Source organism: Tachypleus tridentatus, chromosome 3 (assembly GCF_004210375.1).
Source record: "Tachypleus tridentatus isolate NWPU-2018 chromosome 3, ASM421037v1, whole genome shotgun sequence".
NCBI classification, from domain to species: Eukaryota; Metazoa; Arthropoda; class Merostomata; order Xiphosura; family Limulidae; genus Tachypleus; species Tachypleus tridentatus.
In genome coordinates this window covers 4,055,173-4,077,477 of record NC_134827.1, presented here as the reverse complement: position 1 = coordinate 4,077,477, position 22,305 = coordinate 4,055,173, and the positions used below count along the sequence as shown (strand labels likewise).

Genomic DNA, 22,305 nt, shown 5'->3' with positions numbered 1-22,305 from the left:
TGTCATCAACAAAGAATGTCCGAAAATTTAATACAGAAAGTGCATCATCATTTCTGTCTTTGTAGAAGGCTTTAATGACTGAAATATGTACTAGGACATATATAAAAATGTTAAGACAAATAAAAGAAACTAACCCAACTCCACTTTTTCAGATCATTTATTAAATAAGCCCTCATGAGGATGGATGTCTCTGAGGAGCACATTAGGCATATAATGCTTTATAAGTTTAAAAAAGTCAATAGTGTAGCAGACACTACACGAAACATTCAAGGTGTTTATGTTGCGGTGTCTCTCAATGAAAGAAAATATCAAAGGTGGTTTCAGAAGTTCAGATTCGGTGACTACAGCTTAAGTGATGCGTTACGTTTAGGTCGTCCTGTTGAGTTTAATGATGACTTGCTGCTGGCTACACTTGATGAAGATTGTGCTGTAATAGATGAAGAACTAGCACAAAAGCACTTCACCGTCATTTGCAACAGTTTGGAAAGGTGTCAGAACTTGGAAAATAGGTCCCCCATGATTAGACACAATCCAACATTAGAGCAAGAATGGACATTTGCACTTCTTTCTACTCTCGTGAACGTAACTTACCTTCCTTGGACAGGTTAGTGACTGGAGATTAAAAATGGATATTTTATAAAAACGTTAAGGGTCACAGACAATGGCTCAGTGCAGATAAACTGACTAAATCACAGCCCCAAATAGACCTCCACCCTAGGAAAGTTTTGTTAAGCGTTTGGTGGGATATTGTCGGTGTGATCCACTTTGAGTTGCTGCTGCTCAATGTAACGATTACATCAGACTTCTATTGTTAACAGCTAGAGCACTTGAATGTTGCACTGAAAAAAAAGAGGCCTGATTTGATCAATCGTAAAGGTGTTGTGTTACACCAGGATAAGGCATGGCCCATACAGCAAGGATCATATATGCAAAGATTGAAGAGCTAGACTGGAAAAAACTTTCACGTCCTCCTTATTTTCCAGCTCTTGCCCCATCTGATTATCATCTATTCCGAAGTTTGCACAACTATCTCGATGTAAAAGAGCTTGGAACACATGAATATGTCAAAATTACACTCTCTATATTCTTTTCCTCCAAACCCCAAGAATTTTATAGAAGCGGCGTTCAGAAGCTTGTGAATCGTTGGCAGGAAGTAATTAATAATAATGGAACATACATTGTTGATTAAATAACATTAAAAGCGTTTAAAATTCTTTCTATTTTTCTGACCCTAAAATCGGACATTACTTAAGAGATGACCTGATACAAAAAGAAACGTGGTTAAAAGTAGATGATTTTAATTACAGAAGTTTCTTTGAAATACAGGGCTGCAGGGTATTTAATGTGAATAGAATATTAAGGAGGGGGAAAAGTAAATTTATATAAGAAATGTGAGTTACATCCTATTAAAATTTAGGATATCAAAAATAATTGCAAGGAGATTAAATCCATTTCGGTTTCTATTAGTGTTACGTTGTCCAGAAATAAATGTTGGAATTCTCACGATGACATTTAGAAGCTGAATATTTAGTAACGTATCATTAGTTGGTTGGTTGCCTTAATCCAATGTTTGTCGCTTACAAGGTGTCTTAATTGTTTACTGTTTCAACTCTACTCAGAGTAACTTTTGCAACCCCAAGGCGGCATGGATAAGATTGGCTGTCGTCTAATTATCCTCTACGCCTTCAAACTTGGACGAAAAGCTACTGAAACTACATGGAACATAAACCATGGATCTGTTACTTTACGTATAGTTCAGCATTGGTTCCAAAGGTCTCAAGATGATGATGTGAGTCTTGAAGACCATGAAGGTCGTGGAAAGAAGCCATCCTTTGATGAAAACACATTAAAGGAATCAGTTGAGACAGACCCTCGCACAACAATGCGTGAACTTCCAGAAAAGCTAGGCACGAGCAAATCAAGCATCGCCAACCACTTGAGTGCGATTGGAAAGACAAAAAAGTTGAATAAGTGGGTTCCGCATGAACTGACTAAAGATCAACAAAATCGGTGTTACGAGACCTGTTAAGGAAGATGCCCCAATAATTGAACAAATTTGAATTCGATATTCTGCCTCATCCGCTTTATTCTCCAGACCTTTCCCCTATAGATTTTCATTTTTGTCAAGCACTTTGATAACGTTTTGAACAATAAACGCTTTCAAAACCAGGCAGCTGCAGAAGAAGCTTTCAAGGAGTTAACTGACCATAGAATCTCTGATTTCTACAGCAAGAACATAAACAGCGTTGTTACACGATGGCAAAAGTGTTTGAAGCAAATGGTGCTTACTTTGATTAAATCATGTTTTACAACACTGGTTTATACTTTTCTAAACTTTGCAGTTCAAAAATAACATTTATTTCTGGACAACCTAATAGATATAAGGGGAAAATACTTTTAATGGAACTTTGTTAAAGACCACCAGATGATACTGATCAAATTAGTGAGAAGCTTTGAAATGAGATTAATATTTCAGTTGTTAATGAAGTCATAACAATTATTGATTTTAATTCCAGGCATACAGATTGAGAAATTTGAGTCAATCCATGAGGGAGAAAGGTTTTTGGAAGCTGTTCAGGATAATGTTCTTCATTAATTATTCAAAGAACCTACTAGAAACAATGTTATTTTAGATTCATTAACTCCAAATATATAAATAATTGAGAGTGTGCAAGTGATCATTGCTCTATTAGGTTTGATGTTATGCTGCATATGAAGATAAGGAATGATGATATTTGAGTTAAAAATTAAAAAAAGTAAATTTTGAAGGAATGCAACAAAAATTATCTGTTGTCAATCGGGCACGTAAGTGATTTGAAGTCACTAATCAGATGTGAAAAAAAATGTAAAGATAAAATTTTGAATAATTAACAGGATGAATTTCTTTAAATACATTAAGAGCAAATAAAATGTTTTAATGGAGATAGAATCCTTAAAGAATGATAATAAAAGGGTAATATATGATGATTATAAGATGACTGGGTTATTAAATTGTCTTTTTCTTCGATTTTTATTTAGAGCATATTCCACATCGTGAACAGTTGATGTTTGTTTGTTTTTTAATTTCATGTAACTCTACCCGAGAACTATCTTCGCTAGCCGTCCATAATTTAGCAGTGTAAGACAAGAGGGAAGGCAACTAGTCATAACAACTCACCGCTAACTCTTAGATTACCCTTTTGCTAACGTATATTGGAATTGACTGCACATTTTAACCCCTCAACGGCTTAAAGAGAAAGCATGTTTGGCATGACGAGAATTCGAATCCGCAACCCTCCGATTACTAGTCTAGTGCCCTAACCACGTGGCCATGCCAGGTCTAACAGATGGATTTTAATCATAATAAATACAAGATAAGACATATGGGTTATCATGATTTTAGTTATAAAAATGATTTAGATAGGAAAACTTTAAGGTGTTATGAAGGAAATGGATCTTAGTGTTATAATCGATCAGTCTCTAAAGCCATCCAAGCATTGTGCTGTTGCTAGTGGTAAGGCAAATAGTATTTTAGGTTATTTCTATTGAAATTCTGAATATAAGTCTTAAGATATTAGAATTTCATTGTTACGCTACATTTAGAAAATTGTGTTATATCTTGGGCTCATTACGTTAGGAAAGACATTGAATTGTTGGAAGTGGTTCAGAGAAGGATTGCTAAAATAGTGTCTGGGATGGAGAGGTTGTCATATGATTAGAAGGTGAAATCTTTCAAATTGTTTTATCTTGAAAAAAGAAACGTTGGGGGGATCTAATAGAGGTTTTTAAGATTCTAAAGGGAATTAAGAGCGTTAATGCATTATCTTTTTCATATTTAACAGTGAGAACAGTAGAAATAGGGTACACAAATGTAAACTTTACAGGGTAGGAGTCATCTTCGGTTAAGACAGTTTCATTTTTCTAACGGGGTGGTTGGCCTTTGGAATTGCTTGCTTTCAGATGTTGTAGAGGCAGTAAATTTTAATGAGTTCAAGAAAAACTTAGTAATTATATGAATGATAACGACTGGCTTTTGGATCTTTTAAAAATTATTTTAGTTTAGAAGATGGAACAGTCAAGGTGGACGAATAGACCCCATGTTGTGAAAAAAATGTTATATTTCCCATCTGTTGAGAATTGTGCGCAGCTAAACATAATAAAGACATTTACTTTAGTATTACAAATATTAGTAAAGCACAAATTCTTAATATTTACTGTGATTTATATTCACATGAATCGATATGGAATTAAAAAAATAAATAATTTAAAATGTCTTAACATTTTAGGGGGGAATATGCTCATATGTATGCTAATATTACAAAATAAATTTATTAGAAAATAGCATTAACTGTTTATTTTGGCCTTCAAGAAACTTTTTGTGGTTTTATTCAACCACAGTTATTACTGGTTTACGAACATTTTTAAAGGAAGCGTTGAAATCTGATTAACGCAACACACCTGTGAGGACTGAAGAATAGCATTGAAGATCATGTAGGCCTCCTCTATTCCAGCATCATCATGTGGATTCACACAGAACAGCAAGTGGGAAACCCCCAATAAAGGGAAAAGCAAAGCAGTCGCCTTGACAGCTCGTCTAGATAATAATAGTTATATTTCTCTGTTAGAAAATATTTTGACAGTAAAATAGTTAAGAAGTTAATGATACCGACATAGATAATTTGTTTGTTTTTGTTTGTTTTTTGAATTTCGCACAAAGCTACTCGAGGGCTATCTGTGCTAGCCGTCCCTAATTTAGCAGTGTAAAACTAGAGGGAAAGCAGCTAGTCATCACCACCCACCGCCAACTCTTGGGCTACTTTTTTACTAACGAATAGTGGGATTGACCGTCACATTATAACGCCCCCACAGCTGAAAGGGCGAGCATGTTTGGCGCGACGGGGATGCGAACCCGCAACCCTTAGATTACGAGTCACACTCTTTAACATAGATAACCTGCTTTGAAAAAACCAACGAGAATAGATTTATGACAAACACCTTTACAAACTATTAACATTCCGTCTTTAAACTTTAGTTTGGTTTCATGTATTGTTACACTTTAAATACACTTTATGAGCGTTTTTTGTAAGTGTGAGTTACAAGTTTTGATTGGTTTGTTTTGAATTTCGTACAAAGCTACGCTAGCGCTATGTGTGCTAGAAGTTCCTAATTTAGCAGTGAAAGACTAGAGGAAAACAGCTGCTCATCATCACCCACTGCGAACTCTTGGGCTACTCTTTTATCGACAAATAGTGTGAGTGTACTTCACATTATAACTCCCTCCAGCTCAAGCTACAAATCCCTATTTTGGCTCCACTAAAATTGATGAGTACTGTAGACATGGAGTCAGAATAAGGATTTGTAACTTAAGAAAATAATATAGACACTATTTCCAGTTTTGTTTGTTTAGTTTTTTAAGAGTTGTTTGTTGTAAGATTGAAAATATGATATTTGAATTTCGATTCAGGTTGTTTCTGTACCTTTCAATCCTTCAACGAAAGGCTCTTTAAAATAAAATGTACAAACAAGGATGGAAATAGTGTCTACATTATTTTCTCAAGTTATAATTCTTATTAAAAACATTGACAATTTTCACTAATTTTGTTTCTTAAAGTTTGTTATTCATAAAAGGAAATGAAATAGTTAAGGTACATATGTGTACGCGTTCATTTAAATGTTACATGATCACTACCGATTGACTTTTTATTCACCCAACCACGACACTGAATTTATTCAAATAAATAAAAAAATATATAATAAACATAACGTATAACAACTACAACGCATAAAACGTAAAGCTTTTGAAAGCAAATATTTTATCACCACATATTTATCGGCTAACAGTATTACAGTGTAATGTAATAAAAGATGAGCAACAAAGAGATCTCATCAGAATAGAATCCATGAAATAACAAATTTTAATTGCTTTTAGTTTGTCAATGAGGTGATTAATAGCTTTTAAAATAAAGAAAATGGAATAAATACATGATACTATATTTACTGTACATCACTGTGTTGAAACTACAGTTTCCCAAGCAAAAAATAAGTTGTCTTTAGGTACAGAAATATTCATTTATTGCTTTATTTCGTGGCTTATTTTCATGTTAAAAGAGATGATAAATTTGAAGATCTTGCAAGTTTCAAAAATTAATAAATAAAGAATGTTTTTACAAACAAACGTTTAAAATGATAAAAAATAAGTCCTCTACCAAGTTAGATAAATTACAAACTCATTTAAACAAACTTAAGCAACAAATTGTCCAATTCAAGGTGAATATTTACGTATCCAAAGGTGTAACTAATTGTGGCTTTTATTTTTGGAAAAAGATAGTGCTACGGGTATAGATATGTTTTCATTTTTACAGTACTGCTTAAAAAACGATTTTACATTTATCTTGAAGTTGGATAAACGTATTTTGCGTGAAGTCACCAATTTTCACTTTTTTTCTAATTGTCTTAAAAATTTTCGAAATATCAAGAAAACCAAATGAAGAAGAGATAAAAATAGCTAAATGCATATTGAATTTTAATTTAGCTTCATCAAGGACAATTTTAATACTAAACTTTACAACAAAAACAGCTAAATTTAGTGTTAAGCGCAAATTAACAACAGTTTAAGTTTAATTAGGTTCGGCATGGCCAGGTGGTTAAGGCACTCGACTCGTAATCCGAGGAGCGCGGGTTCGAATTCCCGTTACACCAAACATGCTCGCACTTTCAGCCGTGAGGGCGATATAATGTGACTGTTAGTCCTACTTTTCATTGGTAAAAGAGTAGCCCAAGAATGGTGATGACTAGCTGCTTTCCCTCTAGTCTTACACTGCTAAATTAGGAACGGCTAGCGCAGATAGCCCTGGTGTAGCTTTGCGCGAAATTCAAAACAAACCAAACCAAACTATATTCATTAAATAAAACCTGAGGTAAGAATTAAGGCATCAGCACACTCTTTGGTTTTGTTTTGAATATCGCATAAAGCTACACGAGTGTTATCTGCGTTATCCGCCCCTAATTTAGCAGTGTAAAACTAGAGGGAACTCACAGCGAACTCTTGGGTTACTCTTTTACTAAGGAATAGTGGAATTGATCCTCACATTATAATGCACCCAGGGCTGAAAGAGCGAACATGTTTGGTGCAATAGGGATTCGAACCCGTGACCCTCAAATTATGAGTCGGGTGCATTAACCACTTTGCCATGCCGGGTCTCCGCGCACTCTGAAGAACACTCTACACTATATAATTAAACCTATACTGACCTGATATGTGTGACCTCTCGAGAGTGCAGTTTGGTAACCAGGATTCGAATAACGTTCACGAGGAAGAAGAAGTTCACCTATACATTTTCGAGAAACCCGGGAAGAATTGATGAAAGTGTTTGGGATGGAAAAAAGAAAAGACAAGGAAATACGGAAATAATAGTAAGTGAAAGGTGTTCAGGATAAAGAGAAATGTTTTTAGAGTATTTATTTGAATATGCCATGGATATGAAATCAGTATTCAAAGAAGTTTCATATTTTTTTAAATTTTTATCGATGACTCGACGGTCAGCTTGAAGGTTTATTATGCTTATCTTCAGTGCTTGATTTCTGTGGTTGGCACAGCAGAATTAACCCGTTGTGTATTTATTCACTTAACAACCCGTGTTAGTCAATACTTTCAACTTAACACTCAGAAGCATTAGACAAAATAATGGTGTTAAATTATCGGGAGCACTGGACAAAATATTGATAATTAAACGATCATAAATACAATACGACGATGATATTAAACGATATTAAGAGGGCAGAAGCACTAAAAATAAGTAGGTATTAAACTATTAGAAGTGCTGAATAAAACTGTGAAATAAGGCTATCAGTAGTATCATATAGAATACAGATATTAAAAGGTGTGATAATAATAGATGAATCTCGAAAGCTTCAGTTCCCTTCTAGACTTATTATTTTTATGTCCTTTAGTTGTAATGTTTATGAAAAGTTATAAAACAGTAAGTATTACAATATAACTATCATATATGAACGTACTTATTATGTCTGTATCCTTAAACGCTTCCCATTCGTCTAACGGGAGTCACTTAACAGATATGGCGTATTACATATGTCAACTGTCATTAGCCTTTTCCATGTTCTCTAGTTTTTATTTTAATTATTTACTTTTCGAATTATGATAGATAGGACTATCTGCGTTATTTGTTTCTAATTTAGAGGGAAGGTATCTAATCAACACCATCTACCTCCAACGCTTGGGCTAATATTTTACAAACGAATATTGGAATTGATCGTACATTATACCCTCCCACACACAGACACACAATCGAAAGAGTGAGCACGTTGGTTATGATGCAGATTCGGACCCGTAGACTGCCCAATCTCCAGGATACGTTTGATAAACCTCGCTTCAGAGGATAAATCTGATTATCTTCGAAGTCACATAATTTGTTGGAAGAAAACATAATGTGGTACCTACACTTAGAGCCAACAACATTGGAGTTGTAATTATCCACACATAGGGGTAGTCACCATAACCTTGCCAACATGATGAATCAACGTAAACATTCATGGTTAGGGCCCAAGCAGTGACGATAATGATAGGGAAACCTAATTTAAGAAATAAGAAGTGTGAAACATATATAGTAGAAATTATCTTTGATTAGTATTACTAGTAAAATAAAGTAAATAAAGAACCCTAGAAACCTATATGTAACAGCTAGATATCTGTCTGTCTGTAACGCTTTCTATCTTCTGAACATCTAATCGTATAAATATATGTATGCATATCAAAATGATTATTTTCAAAAGCACGTTATAGAAAAAATATTAATATTTGAAATTCCTCAAATTTCAGATTCATATCGAAGTTGGTCCATCAGTCTTCGTATGTGCTGAATGGCCAATCTGAGTTAAAAGTTGTTAAAAACAAAAATATTTCTTTTGTGAAGGCGTTTCACGAAAAAAAACATGAGTTCCTCGTCGACTGATTGAAATAAATATTTCGAAGATAAAAACATGAACGGAAATAACGTACAAAGAAAGAAATTTATTTGAGTGTATATTTGCTATATTTTGGTTTATGTAATTATAAATATTTTTCATGTCGATATTTTATAAATACATAATTTTTTTAACCATGGCGAATAAATTGATATCGGCATTTTCTTATGCTCGGTGAAATGACAAGGAACGGTGACATCCAGCGGAAAAAACACCACTCCTATTTTGTGAACCTGAATGCTATGATGTGTTCAGTGTACTCTATGAGTGGGTTTTCTCGTCATCGCTGGTTCAGTGTAGTTATTGTATCGAAAATCAAAGATATTTGTCAACAGTGCATTACATTAAAAACAAACAGTATGCAATTTTCGACATTAAAATAACACATGAAATGGAGAAAGACGGCTGCAAAAACCACTGGACAGATTTATTTCATACATGCTCTGATCCAAAACATTGGGTTTACTTCAAATTTTATATTCATTCATCCTTGCTTTTAGAAAAAATTACTGTTGAATTGTTTCAACAAGCACTTGTTAATAGTTTTTAATTGTAACTTACATAGGTTTTGCTTATAATTAGAAGTAGTTCTATTTACAGTTTTTAATGTACTTTTTTCACAGTCAACATTGCTTTTTAAGTCAAATTTCAGCGTGGGATTTCTGAAGTATTCTATGACCTTAAATGTAGAGAATAATAGCCACAATACTTCTAAGAACTGACAATTTTAAGCCGGAGTTCATTAAAATGGAATGACGTTCCGCCTTTTGATTATTCAAACCGTTAGCTTTCCTGGTCTAGTGACTCGAATGGCCTGGCATGGCCAAGCGCGTAAGGCGTGCGACTCGTAATCCGAGGGTCGCGGGTTCGCGCCCACGTCGCGCTAAACATGCTCGCCCTCCCAGCCGTGGGGGCGTATAATTTGACGGTCAATCCCACTATTCGTTTGTAAAAGAGTAGCCCAAGAGTGGGCGGTGGGTGGTGATGACTAGCTGCCTTCCCTCTAGTCTTACACTGCTAAATTAGGGACGGCTAGCACAGATAGCCCTCGAGTAGCTTTGTGCGAAATTCCAAAACAAACTACTGACTCGAATATCAAAGTGGATCACAAAAGAAAGTTTCACCGCTTCCCATATTTCAGTTTAACTTCTAATTATAGATATTTTCATAGCTAATACTTTATTTTTGTAATTATTATATTTAAATGGCAAGTTACACGGCATTAAATGAATGGTTGTTTGAGTTAAAATGTCTAGACAATGATAGGTAAAATTTTTTGCTTTTAAACTGTTGAAGAATCACTTCGTTCATCTGCGCGAAGTTTTGTCAATGTACAGTTTATTGTTCCGAACAGGTTATGCAGTAAATGACACATGCTGAGATACATTATTAATGCATGTATTTAAAAGATGGATGTCGGTCCTGATACTTAGGCACTTTATCTGAAGAATTGCGGTATAATTCAGTTGCGACGTTTATTCCATCTGCATTGTGTTAATGTGTTTTTTATCAATAATAACTGAGTGAACTAGTAAACCTTTGAGGATTGTTAACATCTGGAACAGATTAGAGGAATATTAGAAAAAATATATATATTTCATGTGGTAGTACCATTGAGAGAACTTTAAATTTTTTGGTGATCTTTTGTTTATTTGTGGTTGTTTTGCTTTGTTTATTTTGAAGCTACACAATGGACTAGCTGTGTTCTGCTAAACGCGGCTACTTAAACCAATTTTTCAGTGTTATAAGCCCTCACACCTTTCACTAAGTCATCGAAGGGTTTATGCAATTTATGTGAAAAGTGGTTGGTGAGTCATGTTCAAAGGTGTCCATATATAATTACTGTTTAAAGGTTTGATATCTAGAATAATCTTATGGAAAGTATTCAAAGCATATGACTAAGCTTTATACAAAACTCTTTGAAGATAATCAGTTTCTTTAAAGAACTCAGATACTTCATTCAAAAATGCTTGAATGAGGAAACGCATTACGCTAATATAATAATAAATTGGCAAACAACGATTTATAAGCATAATGAAATGATTTATTTAGGGAAAGAAACATATTACATATTTCCTCCCACAATAAATCATTTTATTATACTTATAAATCGTTGTATTATGTTATCGGAGCAAAGTCGTTTAAGCCTTGAAACTGATCTTTAGATATTCCATTATTTGCGTTACTTATATGAAGGTAATCATATATTATTAAACATAAAGACTGTTTGTAGGTTTATAGTTGGCTGATGTGTTAATTTGTTGTCACAAAGTACTTTGTTGGTATCGAGGAAAGAAACTCCACTGTTTGAAAGGTTGCAAGTGTAATCTGTAGTTGATTGGAAGTTCTGCCGAAAGTGGAAAAACTATGGAAAAACTATTTCTCACTATGAGAAATCCCAAAAATATCTTCAGTAATTTTAAATACATTAAAGGACACAAGAATCAACTCTTCCAAATAGCCAATGAAAAAATTAGCACAAGAAGGCCCACATGTTTGCTTGCTTATAATATTAATCATTGAATTGATATGCTTATGATTTAAGACAAGTTTACTTGTTATAGAATACTGTTATCATTTGTCAACAAAATGTTTTAAAACTAACAAATAATCGTTATGATGGATTACTGTGTATAAAGAGTACGTTTTCATGGTATAAAAATAGTGATCTTCTGATGATAGTATAGTATAATTTAAAAATTTTAGTATTGTGTTGTACGAAAGATGGAAGTTGGCAGACAAGAAGTTTGAAAGTTTAAACAATGAAGCTAGATATTGATTCTGTAGCACAGCTGTAAGCTGGTACGATTGAGAGACTAGGGCTATTAGATTTGTGTACCTTAAGTGATCATTTCTCAACCTTTCAATGGCAGGAACCAGTTCGTTGCTTCACTAAACTGTTGCGGACTACCAAAATATAAATAGATCGAAGGACCGTTAGAGCTTAAATATGGACATTGTACGAATTTTTTGCTTGTTTTTGTGAAATATTACATACTGACGGTACTCTGCGGGCCAGTGGTTGAGGAACAGTGTCTTATGAAGCATATAAAAAAAACAATGTTTTTGAATACTGGATGGTTAGGTTTAGAGGAATGTTACTGCGGTCAGCTAGTTAATATGTCTCATTTACTGCACAATTCTCTTCTGGTGCAATAAACTATACACTGGTAAAACTTCATGCAGACTATGAGTTCAATTCCACGAACATTTTGAACAAATGCAAAAAATAAAAACCTTGATTTTCTAGTACCTAGACATTTTAACTCAAACAACCATTCCTCAGCTAATCTGTTAATATTGGCTCTCAAGCATGCACCACACTGAAAGGACCGAAAGAAAAGAAAACGAATGCAAAATGAACGATAACCTAAGAAGGTCGAAACGTTGTTCTGTTCTTTATTTTAATCAAAGTTTTAATACTCATACCAGCTGTCTTGAGAATACATTTTTACTTCAAGTGGGTTTCTCGACATCATAAAATGAGCGATTCTTTTTTAAAAAAAAGATTTTAGAATTTGTAATGCATAGTGGAGGGATTTGGGCATTTTGGTAGTAAAATTTTGCGAAAAATAAACAATCTTTACTCTCCGGGTAATAATTAAATAAATGTGCAGTTTGATTACTTTTTTTAGAAAAACATTATATACCCACCTCTGTCTTCGGTAAAAACTGACAAATACGTTGAACGCTATAAGTAAAATAAAACTCTCAGTTCATAATTGGCTTTCTTGTTGCACTTCTTGTATTGCATTTTTAATATTTTTTTTCCAAAAGTGTTGAAGATTATTTTAGAAAGAGTCTGTATTCTCTTGAAAACACAAACAAGGCTGCTAAAAATGAGCAAAATCTCTGCGAGGATTTTCTGTAGTGTTCAAAAAGTCTATTGTAAGACATGGGAAGTAGATCGGATGTGAGGAGATGTAGCAGTTTAGTTGAAAAATTTGGCAAAAGTAGCAAATCTTTTGCGTCACTTCTTGTTTAAATTAGTTCATTTCACAGTAGAATGGTCCATGGACTTACAACGCTAAAAATCGGGTTTCGATACCTGTAGTGGGCAGAGCACAGATAGTCCATTGTGTAGCTTTGTGCTAAATTTAAAAAACAACAACAACAGGGTAGAATGTGGTCAAGATTTCTACTGATGAAATTCGATACATTTAATGCATGAAATTAATTAATAATTCCCAAAGTAAATAGTGTTAATTAGAAAACAGCGACAAACTTAAGCGGCAGTGATATCTTTATTCTCTGCATTTTAATTGGATATTGTGTTATTGTATATCATGGTTATTATGGAAAATAAACCAAAATGCTGGAAATTTTATTTACGATATTTGACTTGTAGAAGTTTGCTGTTGTGTAAGTTTTGTTCGAACTCAACTATATGCAATATTTACTGCAGTAACGACATGGTTAATGTATAAAATGCCCCCTAGTTGCATAAAGTTATGTCTGCAGACTTACAATGCTTGAAACCAGGTTTCGATACCCATGGTGGGCAGAGCATTGTGTAGCTTTATGCTTAACTTCAAATATGTAATGTATAAAATATTTTTATTTTTTAATATTTGTAAAACTTGTATATGAATATGGTTTGCTTTGGATCACTAAGCTAGAATGCCAAGTATGAGCTGGATAAAATCAAATCGTTCAGGAGAAGTGTTCACAAAGAGACACAATTTTCTTTAATGCCGGATAACGATCGCATCACTTTGTTTGGCAGAGCTAGCTACAAATTTTATTTCAGCCAGCGTTTCGTCCTTGCGGCTTCTTCAGGGCTAGTAGTACATAGATAAAACGTAAGAACGAAATGTTGGCTCAAATGTAAAGTTCATTATTATCTAGAGAATAAAGGTCGTTGTCTTTCATTAATTTTTCTTTCAAAGGTTTTCGTTGTCAGTGTGAGCTATTTATATACGTTTGTAATATATATATTTGTTATATATCAGGTCATCCTATGATTAATGTATGAAAATTTAATACAGAAAGTGTATAATTATTTCTGTCTTTGCAGAATGCTTTAATAAATAAAATATGTAGTAGGACGTGTATAAAAATGTTCAGACAAATAAAAAAAAAAACTAACTCAACTACACTTTTTCAGATCATTAATCAAATAAACTCTTATGAACAGGGATGTGTCTGAGGAGTACATTAAGCACATAATGCTTTAAGAGTTTAAAAAAGGCAGTAGTGTAGCAAAAACTACACGAAACATTCAAAGTCTTTATGGTGCAAAATCTCTCAGTGAAAGAACATTTCGAATGTGGTTTCAGAAGTTCATATCAGACAACTAGAGCTTAAGTGATGCGTCACGTTCAGGTCGTTCTGTTGAGTTTAATGATGACTTGCTGCTGGCTGCACTTGATGAAGATTGTGCTCTAACAGTTGAAGAACTAGCACAGCAGCTTAATTCGCCCATTCAACAGTTCACCATCATCTGCAACAGCTTGGAAAGGTGTCAGAACTTGGAAAATGGGTTTCCCATGATTTGACAGAAGCCAACCTGAGAGCAAGAGCGGACATTTGCACTTCTTTGCACTCTCGTGAACGTAATTCACCTTTTTTGGACAAGTTAGTGACTAAAGATTAAAAATGGATATTTTATAAAAACGTTAAATGGCACAGACAATGGCTCAGTGCAGGTAAATAACCTAAAATGGACCTCCACCCTAGGAAAGTCTTGTTAAATATTTGGTGGGATATTGTTGGTGTGATCCACTTTGAGTTGCTGCCACTCAATGTAACGATGACATCAGACTTCTATTGTTAACAGCTAGATCACTTGAAAGATGCACTGAAAAAAAAGAAGCCTGATTTGATCAATCGTAAAGGTGTTGTGTTACACCAGGATAAGGTATGGCCCATACAGCAAGGATCATATATGCAAAGATTGAAGAGCTAGACTGGAAAAAAACTTTCACGTCCTCCTTATTTTCCAGCTCTTGCCCCATCTGATTATCATATATTCCGAAGTTTGCACAACTATCTCGATGTAAAAGAGCTTGGAACACATGAATATGTCAAAAAATTACCCTCTCTATATTCTTTTCCTCCAAACTCCAAGAATTTTATAGAAGCGGCATTCAGAAGCCTGTGAATCGTTGGCAGGAAGTAATTAATAATAATAGAACATACATTATTGATTAAACAATATTAAAAGCGTTTGAAATTCTTTCTATTTTTCTGAACCTAAAATCGGACATTACTTAAAGGATGACCTGATAGTTTTTTCATTTTTAATTTTTTCCAATATATTATTTATCGACTATATTGTTGAATTTTTACTGCATTATTTCATTTACATATTATCTGTCCTGAGCCATACGTTCATACTAGTACCTATAACATGAAAACATATGATTAATATTCATTAAAGTTTCATATTAATCCTGAAGAGAACAGTTTACTACATAAAATAGATGTATTTCTGTTTATTACAGAGTAATTAAGGACGTTGTTAGTAAACTACTGTTGTGTTGTTGGAAGTAATGTAGAACTTTAGGAAAATATACGAGAGATAACAGATTGAAGAAGATAAACATTTGAACAAAAGAGGGCATATTTATCTGAAGTTTGTTCTCTAAGCTTTTCTTCTGGATGAGAGGTTTTGGCTCGAAACGTTGAGATTGGTTTGGTTTTGTTTGTTTTGAATTTCGCTGAAAGCTACTCGAGGACTATCTGCGCTAGCCGTCCCTTATTTAGCAGTGTAAGACTAGAGAGAAGACAGCTAGTCACCACCACTCACCGCCAACTCTTGGGCTACTCTTTTACAAACTAATAGTGGGATTGACCGTAACCTAATAACGTCTTCACGGCTGAAAGGACGAGCGTGTTTGGTGTGACGGGGATTCGAACCTGTACTTTATCAACATTATCAACGGCGGCTTGAATACTTATTTATTCTTATCACTTATACTTTTGCACTACAATATTACCATCTGCTACAGTGACAGACAGTGTTTACGCCATAAGTTTAGTGAGAGAGAAAAACACCCTAAAATGATTGTACATGCACATATACAGCAATACAAAACCGTATTTAAAATGTGCTTTCTGTTACTTAAGAAGTTTGTACGTAATTTAACATAAAGTAAGAAACTTTAGCTCTAAAAATTACAGAATAAAATTTACCCCATCCGATGAAGTAATATAGTTTAAATGGTGCATCTCTCCGAAGTACCGAAGTGGCCGTTCGGCTGTGAAGAAGGAGACCTTCATTAAACATCCAGTTTATGCACGCTAATGCAGAATACATCTTGATGGTCAGGACCATTCGGCAAAACCAGCTCTAAAGAAAGAAAATAATGTATTACAATCGAGGTTTCTTGTTTTAATTGGTCGATCGCCAATCAAAGTAGATCAAATAACGAACATTACAGAATAAAATATTTGTTAGTAAACATTTTTTACCACAGTTTCATCTTATTTTGTTCATTCTTAGTAAAATTTAAAAAAAAAATTAAAATAATTTTACAAAATCAAAATAGGTGCAAAATCATCAGAATGACATATGGGATAAAAATATTTATCTCCTATACTCGAGAAATAAACAAATTATTTAAACCCTTACTTTAATGGAATAGCATCAATGGAGAAGAAGGGGTCAAGCTCACCAGAACCTCTAAATTTCTACAAAAGATCTAAAACTACTAGACTAGTGTAAAATTGTGAAATGAATAAAAAAGAATTATGTTTCTTATTTTCAAGTGCCTCTCTTGCCCTCCTCGCGGACGCTCATGATCACGAGACATTTGTTAATACGTGATTCACCTCCAAGCAGTGTTTATGAACAAAAAGAAGTGGAAAAATCTATTGATTCGCTCATTTATATAGATATGTCATGTTGATATACGACTTCATATTGAAGTCTGAGGTTATATGGTTTATTAATAAACATTTTCTGACCATATACTGAGCTGAGAAGTCTGTTGTGCTAAATGTGTTTTAATGATTATGAATTTCGGTGGTACATGACTGTTCATGTGATACGTGTTTTGCATAAAAATGATTTCCTTAATTGTTTTCATCAGTGTATCAATCATGCTTCACGACTGACAGGTTCACTGTTACATGTAGTTAAAAAAAAAAAAAGACACCGCTTAAGTCACGGGACAGAACTAAACTAATAATATACTAAATTAGCACGCATACTAGAAACTCACTACTTCCAGGTATGTCGACCAAAAAGTACCGCCTACTACAACATGGAGAGAAAGTAGAATCAACATGACAGCATGAATAATGAGAGCTGCTACAAGGTTTTGATGTACACGAAGCCGAGGACATCGAAGTGATCTAAGAAAAAAATAGCACTGTTAACATTACGACTTTACACACTATCAGAAGACAGACATAAAGTTTGTTTTGAATTTCGCGCAAGCTACGCGAAGGCTATCTGCGCTTGCCATCCCGAGTTTAGCAGTGTAAGGCTAAAGAGAAGGCAACTAATCATCGCCATCCACCGCCGACTCTTCGGCTACTCTTTTACTAACGCATAGTGAGATTGACCGTCACATTATAACACCCCCACAGCGTGTTTGGTATGACGGGGATTTGAACCCGCGCTTCTCAGGGTAGGAGAGGTGTGCTTTAACCATCTGATCATGCTGGGCCCAAACATAAGGAAGTTATAAGTAAGGTAAATTTGCACGAGTTGTTCTGCTTTGACGAACTCAGTTAATGATAGCGATGGTGATTTCTGTACTTAAATATCAAAGAACCACTTTTTCTGAAATGTATTCTATTTGAGGAATCGTAATTATAAGCTTGAATAAAGACGTTTTTGACAGCGCCTTTTTTTATGATGGTTTCACTTCTACCTGTCATATTCAAATTATTAGATTTTACTTTGTATATTTTCAAAAGGTACTAAACTATTATATTGGCGGTAACCTAATAATTGTCTCCCCCGAACAACTCCCTCCCACAACTACATCTTATTATATTAATACAACTGATTAAAATATTTGAAAACATAATTCTTTAATATTGTAGCAGAATGGATTATCTAAAACTATTTAAGTAAAAGAAAATGACAGATGTTTCAAAGTTTGTTTATTATGATAAAATAAAAATGTTGAACTATGCAAAGTTGTATTACATAGGTACCCTAGAACTGGTTCTGAACTATTCCTCTCAAAAAAGTCCAACAGATTTCGGTTCTGAGTATTAAACAATTCCAGATAATTCGTTCTTTTATAAAATAAAAGAAATATGTGTTATTTTTCTCAGTTTATTCATTAATAATAATATAAGAAGATATGAATGCGAGGGACAGTTGTCTGGGAGTCAATTTTTTTACAGGAACAGTTAACCTACAGTCTTGATTGACAGTTCTGTGTTATAAAAATAACTTATTACTTTCAATAATTTTATCTAAAGACACTAATACTACATTTAATGGATAATGGCTTATTTTAGAAAAAATAAGAGGCACGGCCAAATCTTACTGACGAGATAATCTAAGCGTTGTCGGCTGGTTTAATTGACTAGTTACTTTTTCCACGGGTGTATCACTTCTCTCTGAGAGTCAGTAGTACTGTTCCATGAAGTGTATTCTCTACTTTAAGGCCATGTTTTTTTTTTCCTTTTTTAAATAACATCAGTTAAATCCCACTATTCATTTAGCGAATTTGTATGGGTAGTGTTGATAAGCTGCCTTTCTTCCAGACTATCATTTCTAAATTACGGACGACTAGTGCATTCAGCCTGCGGCTAATTTTGCGCGAAATTCAAAAAAACAAATAAACAATGTAACATCTGACAAAGTTTCTAACTAGGTAATTAATAAACTCTACATCTTCTTGATTTGTATATTGTAGATACAGCCACACGGAACTTTAGCAATAACAAGTTATGTTCAAATTATATGGAAAACTATAAAATAAATACCTAAAACTGTGACCCGGCATGACCAGGTGGTTAGGACGTTCGATTCACTATCTCACCAAACATGCTCGCACTTTCTGCCATAGAGGCGTTATAATGTGACGACCTATTCGTTGGTAAAAGAGTAGTCCAAGAGATGTCGGTGGTTAAATTTGTTTGAATTTCGCGTAAAGCTACTCGAGGGCTATCTGCGCTAGCCGTCCCTAATTTAACAGTGTAAGACTAGAGTCAAGACCACCCACCGTCAACTTTTGGTCGAGTGCCTTAACCACCTGGCCATGCCGGGCCTATATGACAGTGGATGGTGAGGATTAGCTGCCTTCCCTCTAGTTTTACACTGCTAAATAAGGGACGATTAGCGCAGACAGCCCTCGTGTATCTTTGCGAGAACTTCAAAAACAAACAATCCTAAAGTGATTTTATTGCAATTTAATACTTTATAAGAAAAAAAAACAATAAAAATTCATCAAAATGTGAAAATACGAATAACTCAATTAAAATTAATTTCGTCAAAGAAATCCAAATTAGATTTTTTTAGATACGACAAAAACTCTCAATTATTTAGAGAAATAAATATTTCAATTTTCCTTGTTCTGTTTACTCGTGTATTACGTTGCTTCAAATAAGTTTCTATCCTCTTGAGCGAAACAAACAAATTTAATAACCTCTCATTTGTAAATCTTGTTAACTTTTGTTTAGATTGTTGTAAATCGCTTTCTTTTTTGAGTAGCACAAAGTTACACAACACGCTATCATTGCTGTCCCCGCCACAGGTATAAAATCCCAGTTTTCAGAGTTACAAATCTTTGGACACTTACCTCTGAGGTGGGATTATAAAATGCCAAAGAAACAACAGAAAATAGGTGCACGTTTTTTATATTTTAATTTGTTGTATTTCGTTTAATTATTTAAACATTTCGCATGACCAGGTGGATAAAGCACTCGACTCGTAATCCGAGGGTCGTGGGTTCGAATCCCCATCACACCAAACGTGCTCTCTCTTTCAGCTGTGGGGACGATATAAAGTGACGGTCAGTCCCACTATTCGTTGTTAAAAGAGTAGCCCAAGAGTTGGAGGTGGGTGGTAATGACTAGCTGCCTTCCCCCTAGTCTTACACTGCTAAATTAGGGACGGCTAGCGCAGTAGGCCTCGAGTAGCTTTGCGCAAAATTCAAAAAACAAACAAACAATTCGAATCATCACTGCATACATAATGCTCATCATTAACATTATTTAAATTCGATGCCGCACGCCTGGCTGCAAGTAGATGAAGAGCTAACAAGATCAAGATAGTTTATAACAATGTACGTATGTTGGCAGAACAACGGGAAGTTTGTTAAAAAAAAAAAAAAAAACCTGTTGTATAAATTGTAGCTCTGTAAGAAGCACTCTTCAAACCTTCACTCTAATAATCGTAAAAGATCATTGAAACCAAAGACGTATCATTAATAACTTAAACCAATAATAAAACCATTTGAGATAATTCTCCATGCTCAAAGGAATTTAATAATTAATATGATTAGTTAACTGCTTAATTCGTAATTTAAAGTTTGCACAAATGTTCGACGAAAAAATTATTATTTTCAAATATTTGATAAAAGTTAACAGTTGAAACACACGAACTGTTCTTTTAAATTAGATCGTAATAGTTTCTTTACAGACGAAACTCATGTAGATTTAAATTTTTAACACTCGTCCTACGTGTCATGGTTAATCATATTCCGAGATCTAAACTAGGTTCGTTAAACTAATCTTAGATTAAAACAGTTTCAAGAACTTTTAACTTAAATTTTATAAGTACATTGCCTTCCCTCTAGTCTTACACTGCTAAATTAGGGACGGCTCGGTGCAGTGGGCTAACAACCTACTCGCTTAAATACTTGTTGAGGAATCCGCAAGCGATTGCGGCCCTATGTTCCTAGATGGAATTTAATGGTGATAACTAACTATTTTATAAGTACATTACATTATCGTTACCAATCGTTACATGGTTAACTTCTAAACTAGTGTTAAAGAGTTTACTGGATTATTATTAGCTATAACGTAAATGTGATCGACTTTTAATCTTCATGACAGTTTATTACACAGTGAATTTCTAAGTCTAGTATTAAAAGTTTATTGTAATTTAAGGTGTAAGATGATTTTGATTTAGTTTAAATTAATGGAAGTTAATCATATTTTTATAAAAACGATCATTCAGGTCCTGTTTAGAAGTAGGGCTTGAATCTGATGACAATGACTGAACGACGTCACAACTTTCACTGTAACAAGTCATATATCATACATCTAGACTTACTTTCCTCAGATGCTCCATCGATTAAAGCTGCATTGAAGGACTTGATAAACTGGTTCAATGTCTTCAGTCATTTTTATTTTGAAAACAATCGAGGTTTGGCTGAAAACTCGTAAACTTTGACTTGTGAGCCATTTTTCGTCTACGAATACCTGTTTTTTTATCTAGTTAACATTGTATTATGGAACAGATTGTATTGTTTTGTATCCGTAACCTTCACTTCCTAGATGTTGTCCGTCTCTTTTTGAAATTCGCGCAAAGCTACACGAGGGCTATCTGCATTAGTCGTCCCTAATTTAGCAGTTTAAGACTAGAGATAATGCAGCTAGTCATCACCACCCACCGCCAGCTCTTGGGCTACTCTTTTACCAACGAAAAGTGGGATTGACTGTCACATTATAACGCCACTACGGTTGAAAAGGCGAGCATGTTTGGTATGACGAGGATTCGAGCCCGCGACTCTCGGATTACGAGTCGTGTGCCTTAATCACGTGGCCATACCAGGCTTTGTTGTCCATTTTGTCTTAAGACATGTTATAGAAGCTCGATGTTACTCAAATTTCCCTTTTGTTCGAGTTTTTTTCACTTCCAAGTAAAACACTGAAGACACCTTTTACAAGTTAATTATCACAACGAAAGTGAGAAGTGAAATAACTCGAGAAACGTGTGAGTTAAAGCATAATTTCATCAATACGAGGGCTGTTCAAAAAATACGCGGACTGACGTCATAAAACAAAATGTACTTTATTTAGAAGTTACAGGTCTGGGACCCCTTCAAAGTACTCTCCTCCCCAACGCACACACTTATCCCAACGGTGTTTCCACTTGTTGAAACAGTCCTGGTACGCTTCTTTTGTAATGTCCTCCAGCTCCTTCGTCGCATTTGCCTTAATCTCGGGAATCGTCTCAAATCTTCTTCCTTTCTAGGGTCTTTTGAGTTTGGGGAACAAGAAAAAATCGCAAGGAGCAAGGTCAGGTGAGTAGGGGGGTGGAGAAGAACAGTGATCGAGTGTTTGGCCAAAAACTCACGAGTTCTGAGGGCTGAATTTCGCAGCAACGCGGTGCATCTTCAGTTTTTCGGTCAAAATCTCGTAACAAGATCCAACTGATATCCCACACTCTTCAGCAGGCTCCCTGACAGTCAGACGTCGATTTGC

General features: G+C 34.5%; 1 protein-coding gene across 1 annotated transcript in view; it reads right to left on the bottom strand.

The window, feature by feature from the left end:
• Positions 1 to 22,305, bottom strand: part of LOC143247908 (corticotropin-releasing factor receptor 1-like) — a 43,368-nt gene that overhangs the window by 1,624 nt on the left and 19,439 nt on the right. The window contains exons 6-10 of the mRNA XM_076496457.1: positions 17,130 to 17,262; positions 16,099 to 16,255; positions 8,438 to 8,568; positions 7,231 to 7,307; positions 4,438 to 4,573 (exon numbers count right to left, since the gene is read on the bottom strand). Coding sequence (XP_076352572.1) covers positions 4,438 to 4,573; positions 7,231 to 7,307; positions 8,438 to 8,568; positions 16,099 to 16,255; positions 17,130 to 17,262 — 634 coding nt within the window. The remainder of the gene's footprint in view (positions 1 to 4,437; positions 4,574 to 7,230; positions 7,308 to 8,437; positions 8,569 to 16,098; positions 16,256 to 17,129; positions 17,263 to 22,305) is intronic.